Source organism: Lipotes vexillifer, unplaced genomic scaffold (genome assembly GCF_000442215.2).
Source record: "Lipotes vexillifer unplaced genomic scaffold, Lipotes_vexillifer_v1.1 scaffold155, whole genome shotgun sequence".
NCBI classification, from domain to species: domain Eukaryota; kingdom Metazoa; phylum Chordata; class Mammalia; order Artiodactyla; family Lipotidae; genus Lipotes; species Lipotes vexillifer.
In genome coordinates, this window is record NW_006779813.1 from 954,014 (window position 1) to 964,789 (window position 10,776).

General features: G+C 46.0%; 1 protein-coding gene across 5 annotated transcripts in view; it reads right to left on the reverse strand.

Moving 5' to 3' along the window:
- Positions 1-5,264, reverse strand: part of MYB (MYB proto-oncogene, transcription factor) — a 35,860-nt gene extending 30,596 nt beyond the window's left edge. For all 5 annotated transcript variants that reach the window (XM_007452975.1, XM_007452974.1, XM_007452977.1 and 2 more), the window contains exons 1-2: positions 5,043-5,264; positions 287-404 (exon numbers count right to left, since the gene is read on the reverse strand). In XM_007452975.1, the coding sequence (XP_007453037.1) occupies positions 287-404; positions 5,043-5,065 (141 nt within the window). In that variant the 5' untranslated portion in view covers positions 5,066-5,264. The remainder of the gene's footprint in view (positions 1-286; positions 405-5,042) is intronic.
- Between the last annotated feature and the right edge of the window lie 5,512 nt (positions 5,265-10,776).

Sequence of the window (10,776 nt, forward strand, 5' to 3'; positions counted from 1 at the left end):
CCCCCCCCCCCCCCCCCGCCAGAAAAGAAGGGGCAAAGGGACAAGAACAGAATAGGCAGAAGGAAACGCAGATAAAACAAAGTGAGGAGGGGACCTTCAAACAATTGCAAAAAGTTTGGAAAAGGATGGTATAGTGTCCATGTGGGGGAGTGGTGAGGCAGGCTAGGATTAAGAGTCAGAGAGCCCGCTAAGGAGTTTGAACATCTGTAGTTTAGCTGAAATTTTGTTTTTTATAAATGGATGCACTCTAGGTTTTTCCCCATGTTTTGATTATGTGATTAGTTACCTCTTCCCTGGTCCACCTAGTTTTCCCCAAGTGACGCTTTCCAGACTTGGGAAGCAGCCCATCATAATCATGGTCACACATCTCAATGTCTTCATCATCCTCGTCACTACTGTAGATGCTGCAGAAATAAAAATGGGCAGATGTGGACTGAAACAAGAGGATTCAAACTACTGGATTACAAAACTTACACCAAAACTCCTCAACAATCTTTTCAAAGGTTACGAAGATAAAACTTTGAAAACTTGCATAACGAGACTGTTTTTGGCACTCTGTTGCTCTAGGATTGTAAACTGGTTCTGCTGTTATTGGTATCCACAGATACGGCAAAGGACCTGGCACTTTCTATTGCTCTGCATGTTTAAACCTGCTGTTATGTTAGACCAGTGACAAGTTACACAATTGGCAACCTTTCAACCAATGAAGGTTTAAGTTTAAAACTTAATGTTAAGGACAATAAAAGGAACGAGAGCCCATGTCCTTTACATAAGTACACTCGCAAAACCTTTGGTATATTTCCCATCATTTAAGTAATATTTCCCAAATACAATTAAAAAACCTCAATTATGTTATCCTAATGGGACTCGTGTTTTATTATGAGAAAAAAATTCAAGAAGTAATGCATCCAACAATATAATTATAGTCATCCCTTAAAGAGTAGAAGATTAAGAGAATCTAAAAGGAAAGGATTTAAAAACATGAGAAAGGATAAATGATCAAGTGATCAAACTGCTTTGTAAATAACATTAATACCAAACAGTTCAAAACTCCAGGCCAGGCTGATCCAACTTGTGGCCATGTTTACAATCCTCAGTTTCCAGAGTAACCAAGTGAATAATTAGGCCACATGATAGTCAGAATCTTACTCGTGTTTTTTCTACCTCTGACTGAATGGTTTTTGAAAGATCTTAAAATGTACCTAATTCAAAACTGAGGGATTCCCCCAGGTGGGTTTAAAAGGAACCCATTACTGTTTTCAAAAGAGCTTTTACTTTTACCTACTTGACCAAAACTATAAATTATGATGACTTTTGAAGTAACTCTATATGTAACGTTTATTAATCATATAATGGATAGGTGAGAGTCATTTTACAGCCAGTTTACTTTTAGTTATAATTTTACTTATAAAACTTAAGATATGAGGAAAATTATACTACCTTTAAAAAATTACTAAAATTTATCATTGTAATATTGAGAATTCCATCAAACTAAGAACAATAAAAATAATGATATAAAGCAATATCATAATGCAGATCATTATTCTAAAAGGAAAATGTATGTTCATATCAGGTTTTGTCTTCCAAAAGTAACTTACAAGTATATATTACCCATCCCTTACAAGCAAGCAAAGCAAAAATGCTTACCCAAAATCCTGAATTTGAGTTCTTATAATTTAAAACTATTATTTTGGGAAACAATCTGAAGGATGCATAGCAACAAGTAGGATGTGATCCAAACTTAAAATTCCACCACAAAAAAGACCACTAAACTGTGTTTATAATCTATAACCATCTTTCATTTACTGCCTATCCTTTTAAACAAGAGCCTGGTCCTGTTTCACATTGTCAACAGGGGCTCTAAACCAACTTCTGATTAAAAATTACTGTAGGGCTTCCCTGGTGGCGCAGTGCTTGAGAGTCCGCCTGCCGTTGCAGGAGACGCGGGTTCGTGCCCCGTTTCGGGAAGATCCCACATGCCGCGGAGCGGCTGGGCCCGTGAGCCATGGCCGCTGAGCCTGCGCGTCCGGAGCCTGTGCTCCGCAAATGGGAGAGGCCACAACAGTGAGAGGCCCGCATAACGCAAGAAAAAAAAAAAAAAAAAAAAAATTACTGTAGTTTCCCTTTAATAAAAAGCACAAGCATCATAAGGTGAAAAAAAAAAAGTTATAATCCTAGAGCTTTTGAAAGGTTCATAGGGAACTCCTTGGAAAACCCCCCAAATGAGGTGGCACCCTTGTGAAATATCAGGGATACCAAGAAAACCAGAGTAATCTGAAAGTGGAGTCATAGATTCAACTGAATTCAACTTTGGGGGTTTGGGTGGGTCTGGAGATCACGTTTTCAGAACTGAGGACTATATATATTTTTTCAGGTTTTTATTAGTTATCTATTTTATACATACTAGTGTATATATGTCAGTCTCAATCTCCCAATTCATCCCTCCACCACCTCCCCCTTTCCCCACCTTGGTGTGAGAACTATGTTTTCCAAATCAGTAATTGGACACCACTGTCTGGGCAACAGATCAACACTCAGGAATAAGCAACAAATTCAGCCGCCCATAGGGGGCAGCCTACACAAGGTGAGAGAGAATCGACATCAAACAGGACTAGGGTTCTGGAGGCAAAGGTGCTAGTTCTGCCTCCACCTAGCTGGGTGACTTGGACAAATCACTTCCTCTCTCTCACGACCTCAGTTCCTCGCCTATACAGAGGGCTTGGATTTTACTTCTAAGGTATTTTCCAGGGCTAATAAGGGATAATTCCACATCTTCCATGACTCTTAAAAATTAAGCAGAAATGTGCAAAATCAGAGATGTGCAAAAGCAAAGTCTTGGGGAAAACTTGGTGTGCAACTTCCGCAGGTCCTGAAGAGGCCATGAGGGGAGCAGGGTGAGCCCAGGGCTGCTCACACTGTCAGCTCCTGGGTCCATCAGCAGGCCAGGCGCGGGGTTCGCCTTTGAGCTTTGCATGAGATTTCCTCGTTCTAAATTGTCCGGGTCGTCTAAGTAGCATGATTAATTTCTGCTAAGGACCTGAAATAACTTTTCCTTTATCTGCTCTGAGAAGATCTCAGATCCAACAGTCAGAAGACTCTCAAAGGCTGATTTCAAGCTTGATGCACCCGACTCCCCACCTGCTAGACCTGGTGTGGTTACAAGAGTACGACTATGAATATTACATTCTGTCAAGGAAACAAACCGTGCAAAGAAACGAAAAAGAAAAGAAGTGTTGGGGGTTGGGAAAAGGGAGGGGAGCGGGAGGAAGTGCCTTGTGGCCGCTACTGTGATTCTAGAAACAGGGTTCAGACTCATTTCGCTGACCTGGTTAATAATCCCTGCCGAGTTGACGTTCGCCTTGCAAGAAACGGCTTCGAGCCCGCAGCCGGGTTTCTCTTCCTCCTGAAGCAGGTTCAAGGCTCCCGCCCCTCCTGGCCGCCTCCCCTCTCCGCTACCTGGGAGCCACAGGGAACCTGCGCGGCCCCGCCCCGCGGGGACAGTCGAGATCTCGGGGCGCGGAGCCTCCCCCGCGCCTCCTCCCAGCACCCTTTCCCAGCTCCCTCCTTCTCCTATTCCTGCTAGTTTCCGCTCTCGAAAAAACAGGTGACCTCCGCTGCTCTACTGTTAAGTCCCAAGGGCGAAGGTGAAACCACTTAAGGGTCAGCACCCCTGCCCCGCACGGCCGGGCCAGCGGCCCCCCAAGTCGCCTCCCCTTTTTCTCCGGCACCCGGCCATGCCTTGGCGCTGCTCCCCGCCCGGCCAGGCCCGGCCGAGGGTGCTGCAGCTGGGCCCACACCCACGCCCTTTGCAACTTCCTAGCTCTGCAAGAGGACCCGTGATCGCTGATTCGAAAACAAATAAGTAAAAGAAAATCAAAAAACCCGAGGAAAAGAGGGTGGGTTTACTTTGCCTCCAGGGACTTTTTCCCAGAACCTCCTGGCGAGGGTCCGTCCCGTCTCCCCTCCTCCGACAGGGCGACCTGAGGCTGCAGAGCTGGGCGCCGGGAGGAACGGCGACCTCGGCCGGGTCCACGTGCGCGCGCCGCGCCGGGACCTCTTGCACAGGGGAAGAGCTCCGGGGGATTGCGTCCCGGTTGCGCGGTAGCGGCCTTGGGTGCTGCCCGCCTCAGTCCCTTTCCGTTGAGTGGCAACCGTGACGGCCGCCGAGCGAGCGCCTACACCCGGCCACCCGCAGGGAGCTCCGGCGCGTCCAGTCCGGGAAGTCCAGAGACTGGTGGAAGCGGGAGCTTCAGCAAGTGACAGTTCGGACCAGTCTTTTCCTCCTCCGCTCCCTATTCCCCTCCTTCCGGCCGAAATGTAAGGGCACTTCATTCAAGATACCCGGCGAGCCTCCCCAAGTGCGGTTGACATGTGCGTCGCGGGTGCGTGGGAGCGGGTGTGCAATGTTTGCTTTAGAAGTAAAAGCCTCGCAGAGAATAATGATTAGAACCTTCAAAACCAGGGCTTAAAACAATTTGCAAATGTAGAGACCCTTTCCTCCCCTACAATCTTCTTTCCAGCCGCCTGTCAGCTGACACGCTTCTTCGTCTCCATAAAGAATGAATGAAATTTACATGAACTACCTGCAGCTACTATACAATCCGGCATTTTCCCTATATCTGCCATATGCTCTGCACTTCCAAGTCCAAACATATCGCAATGCATCCAGCAGTTACGCTGAGACTCCCTCGCCGACACCCGCGGCATCAAGCCAGGGACCTAGTGGGCTCCCCGGGAATGGTGGGCACCGCTCTGCCCCCGGCTGGAACGTGCTGCTTTTTTCCCCCTAGAGAGAACGTACCCCCGTGCAACTTGCAAAATGAGCCGCAGGGCGTGCTTCCCAACGTCCCAATGCATTTCTCGCATAGGCTCTTCCATTCATCAGTCCCTCGAGCGGCTTCTGCTGCCAAGGCAGGGGCTCTAGGTCCTCGCAGGATCTGACAGCCCCGCAGAAGATCCGGGAACCATTTCCCACCTGCTCTCCCGGCGCCTGGCGCCCAGCGCGCCCCCGCCCGCGGCCGCCCGCCCGGGATCCCCGTTACCTGTGCCGGGGTCTCCGGGCCATGGCGCGGCGGGCGCGGGGCTCCGCTGGGAGCCGCGGGAACCGCACTGGGCTGCCGCCTCCCGCTGCCCGCCGCCTGCCTGCGTCCCTCCCCGGCTGCGCAGTGGCGCTCCGCACCGCCGGGGCGAAGTTTCTCAGGAGAAAGAGGAGGAGGAGGAGGAGGAGGTCGCGGAGGAGGAGAAGGAGGAGGAGGAAACAGGTTGATATTAAAGTGTAAACTCTGTAAACAGAGATGCCATCAAACAAAGAGCTTTGGACACTCCCCCTCCCGCCAAATCTGGCGCCCCTGCAGTGCGCACGCGCCCTGTCCACCGCCTCCGCGGTAGCCTTGTCTGCCGCCAGCCGGGCTGCCCGGCCGGCGGAGCCGCCGCTCCCCTTCGACTCTCGCGCCGACGAGCTGCTCCTGGCGCGCTGCGAGGCCCAGGCGGCGCGCGGGCGGATAGCCCGGGGCCAGGGAGGGGCGGCCGGGGGCCGCGGCGGCGCCCTTTCCTGAGCAAAACCCGCTCCGCGGCATGGGCCGCGCGGGGCTGCGCCACGTCCCACTGATGCCTCCTCCCCTCCTTTTCGGTGGCCGCACCGCCGTCGCCCCACTCGGCTTGCTCCTGGGCTCCCGAACCGAGCTCGCCGGGCTCTGCCTCTCTGTCGCAGGGGCGGCAAGGGGGGCGGGGGTGGGGGTGGGGGGACTCCGGCATTTGAGATTGGATTTTCTGCAGGGTTTAAAACTCAGCTCCCTGGCGATGGGGCATTGTTGGGTTGGGGGATAGGTAGTAGGGGATGGGAGCATACGTTTGCACAGGATGTTTGGCTATGTTTTTGTTTTTGTTTTTTTAAATAAAGATCATGTCTAATTTAACTTGATGACCAAAGACACTTAAGTACGAGTGGGGCTGGAGCTATCACCGCTCACACATGGCGCACCCCGGCGGAGCTTTCACTCTCCACCCAGATCCTGGAGCCAACACGCCACCTTCGCATTGTCACATGCCTTCATTCTCACCGGGGCACACGCCCGGCCCCACCCACCCTGCCCGGCCCAGGCGGCGCCCACCACACACCTCTGCCCATGCAGAATGCAGCGCGCGCCCTGGATTACACACCTGCAAAATCCACAGGGTTCCAAACAGCCCGCCCCCAGCAGAACTCAGGAAACCCCACGTGTGCTTGCATGGTTTTAAAAGTCCAACAGTTTGTGATACGGAGGTCGGTATCCACGTTGAGCATAGTTTACGACTCTTTGTTTTACGAGATAAAAATCACGAAAGACCTTCGTGTTCATCTAAGTAGGGGCTCCCGAAGAAGTAGAGGGAGAATATAAGTGCTGAATTTATAAGGATTGATGACTGGGGGATTTTAGGGGAGTTTTAGTTTTACTTCCGTTTATACACTTGTACCATTGGGGATTTTTTTTTTTTTTTTCATTCTCTGTGCACACTAATTTATTTTTCCTTTAATCTTATAGGAGTTTGAGACTTCTGCTGACTGGGTTTGTGAGTGTCCCATGTGCCCCGGCAGTTCAAACTTAGTTCAGAAAGCATTTTTCTTACTAAAAAAGCATTTTCTTACTGAAATGAGTCACAATTTTATTAAATGGTGAAGCATGCTTGGTTTCAAGATTTTATCTGGTGTTTTAAACTTTGTCTCTTAACATTGTAATATAGTTTAAATCCTTATCAAAAAGTGTTAGTTTCTAGTTAGGTTTTAACATTCCTTTCTTCCTGAGGAAAAAAAAAATAACACTGAAACAAAATTATTGTAAGATAATTCAGTTCACAGTCTTGAAAGACAAGTCACTTGCAAGTTAATATATTTTAAAAGCCAATGTTTATTTCTAGTTTCTATAATAAAGTTTCTTTCTCCATATCAAAAATAAACAAATTAAAAAGAATACCTAGAACAAACATCTAGAACCCACCCTTAAAGTAACTGCATCTGTCTTTGGGATTATTATGAATCTAACTGGCATGATTCCCAAATGCTGAGCCTGTTTGGCACAGTAAGAGTGTCTGAACCCTTCCCAAAGTGAGTTCACCGCCTCTTTCCCAGGATTTTTAGGAGATGGAAGTGGTCTATGATTCTTAAACTCCTTTTAAGTAGAAAATACCAAATTCAATTTTATTTCCTTTATTCCCTTTGTGCATCATTTTCATACATGTTTTGAGAATTTATAATATTGTCATTCCCCAGACATTTTGGAGTTTAGGTTTACATTTTTTTCCCTCATATGTGTGACAAAAATATGGATGGGGACAAATACAGTCTGATAAAGAAGATGCATGCAATGATTTTACTAGGCTAATTTGGGATATACTGCCACCTGATAAGTATGTGGAAGGAGAGAATCAAATGGAATCATAAATTCTTGTGTGGATGAAAATGTATTTTCAAAGACATTGCAGAATATTAACTGTAACTATATTTATACATTTCCTTCCTCCACTTATAATTATTGCAAATGCATTTTTAGATGGCAACATTATATATTTCATTAGTATCAAAATCTTTTTTTTTTTTAAAGATCTGCTGCATCAGTTATTTTAGTGTGGCAGGCCTCGGTTAGATCTAAATTCAGATACAGCCTTTTATTTGCAATGTGCTAGATGGGGGTCAGCAAACTTTTCTGTAAAGGGCCAGATAACAAATGTTTTAGACGTTTTGGGCTGTGTTGCATATTCTTCTACTTTTCTTTTTCTTTTCTTTACAACCCTTAAAAAATGTAAAAACCATTTTTAGCTTGAAGGCCGTATCCAGCCTGCAGGCCATAGGTGGACAACATTAAACCAGTGATCCTCAGTCTTTAGAATAAGAATCACTAAGTGTATCCATGAAAAATGCACGGTCCCAGGCCATCCCCCTAGAGACTAGATGATTCCATAGGTTTGAGGCAGGGCCCAGGAAACTCTGCATTTTTAAAAAGTATCCAAACAGTTTTCATGGAAGCTGTCTCTGGATCAGTCATTGACTATCTCGGTATTAGAGTGAAGTCCGGCTGCTTCAAAACACTTTTCCCTCTGGCTGTCACCTCTCACCACCTTCCCCTACCTCATTCTCTTTCACCTCTCCTGGACTAAGGAATCAGGCTCTCAAAAACCCAAGACAACTTAGGTCCATGGGAAAGTTGGTGCCAGTGGCCGCTGGGCTGTGGCTTCCTATTTCTTCTTCCTTTACTACTAAACTTCAGCCTCATATTTGAAACTTGAAAAAAAAGGAATCACTTAATCACATGCTGGTCATCATTATGATCATCTCCTCCTCCAGAAAGTAAGCACTTAAAGCATTTTATTTTACTCTAAACACTGAGGGGAAGGGCTGGCAGAAGAAAGATGTATATTCCAGCTGTTTTGCTTCTGACTGCTGAGAAATTCTGGGCACATGGTGGATCTTTAATACCTGTGAGCAGTGTCCCAAAGATGAATGAAGATTATCAATGGTGGTGACAGACCAGGCCCCAGGGGCCCCATGTCTCTAACCACCCACCTTTTCCCACTCCCTCAACCCAATTTGGTTCAGAGCATTAAGCGGGAAATAATTACAGTAAACACCAAATGGTTAAAGTACAGACAATTCTTGATCATTTCAGTTAATGAATGACAGCTGTAGCATGTATAATTGAAATCCATACGTTTGAGATAAACCTCACGTTGGCTCACAGCAAACCTTTTAGTAATAACAATGGGGAAGTGCTTTAGTGCAATATGTTTCATAGAGCCTCCATACAGGATGGTGACCAAAAAAATTTTATCCTTAAAGGATTACTGGGTTTGGCATTTCCTGTTTGTTTTCAACCTCCAGATCTTCATAAACTTATATGTGTATTCCTGTGACAACCAAACCGCATATTTTCATTGCCATTTGAACTTTGTCTTAAATAAAAGGTATGAGGGGTTTTTTTGTGTGTGATGTGGGAAGGACATTCCAGAGGAAGGGAAAAGTGTGAGCAAAAGCACATGATCGGGAACCACAAGGTGTATTCCAAGCACAGGGAATAAGGAGGTGGCCAGATTTCCTGGAGCAAGGAGAGTTTTGAAGGCCAGGTCAGAGTGTATGTGTTTTGAATGGAAGATCTACATTATCAGAGTGGTGCATTTGGAAGGTTAATCTAACAGTATCACAAATAGATTGGAGTGAGAAAAAGGGGTAGGAGAAGAGGTCAGTCAGTGAATTGGGCTGGACTAGGACAGTAACCCTATTTAGAATGGAAAGGAGGGGGCAGATCCTAAGAACACTGCAGAGGCAGAAACTTCAAGACTGTAACAACTGATTGGATGGCTATTTGGAGGCACCATTAATAGAAATAGGGAAGTCAAGAGGGGAAGAGAAGTGAGTGCTAAGGAGATTCAAAGAGGAAAGTGAGTTTAGATTTCGGTATGTTAACTTTGTGGTTTCTTTTGGAAGAGATCCGGGTAGAGCTGTTGAGCAGGTGGTAGAGAGTGTGGGATCAGAGCCTGTGGGAGAGGTTGAGCTGGGACAGCGGTGTCCTGGGGCAAAGCTTTGGGAGCCAGTCCTTAGACATGGACATTATTAAATGCTAAATTACATAAACCTACAATTAAATAGATTTTAAAAGATAATAAATATTAAAACTCATCATTTCCTAATTATTTTACTACATTTCACTGTTAAATATGCTTTTGAGTTTATCTCTATTACCTCTGCATGATGGAAATACTGTGTAATGTATGTGAATGTGCATTTCTTTCCAATTTTGTATTCAGTGAAGTCGTGTAAGTAGCTTGAAATTGGCTCTGGTTGGAGTATTTGCCCCATAAAAAGTGGCAAATGCTACAATAGTTAAGAGTTATCTGCATGAAAGCAGTAATTGTGCTATAGCCTGGCTTTGCTAATAGGCATTGTACAGAGAGATGGCCAAGGGAAAGTCTTTGGAGAATATTTAAGAGGTTGAAAGATGAGGTTGATACTGAGTGTAGGAGCTAGGTGGAGAGACCTGTTGGGAAGTAAAGAAAGTTTCTAGATATATATAAATAAATGTTATTATCTTTTCTTCTTTTGATAGGATTCTGTATTTTATCAACTGACTTTGAAAGGTTCTCCTTTATTTTATTTATTTATTTATTTATTTATTTATTTATTTTTTTGCGGTACGCAGGCCTCTCACTATTGTGGCCTCTCCCGTTGCAGAGCACAGGCTCTGGACGCGCAGGCTCAGCGGCCATGGCTCACGGGCCCAGCTGCTCCGTGGCATGTGGGATCTTCCCGGACCGGGGCGCGAACCCGTGTCCCGTGCATCGGCAGGCGGACTCTCAACCACTGTGCCACCACGGAAGCCCGCTTTATTTTTTTTAAAGAATGCTTTTTAAAAAATATTTATTGTATGTATGTATGTATGTATTTATTTTGGCTGTGCCAGGTCTTAGTTATGGCACTTGGGATCTTCGTTGCATCATGCGGACTTCTTAGTTGTGGCATGCATGCGAGATCTAGTTCCCCAACCAGGGATTGAACCCGGGTCCCCTGCATTGGGAGCATGGAGTCTTACCCACTGGACCACCAGGGAAGTCCCGGTTTTCCTTTACTTTGAAAAAAAGTATTTATTGGGCAGTGGCTTTCAAACATTTTGGATCATGACTCACATTATTCTACTCCATTCCATTCCAACCCATTCCATTCTGTTGTTAATACATCCTGATTAGGAACCCTATGTTGTTTTTGTGCCCTGCTTACAGGTAGTGCAGGACAGTTTGAAAATCGCTTCTGAG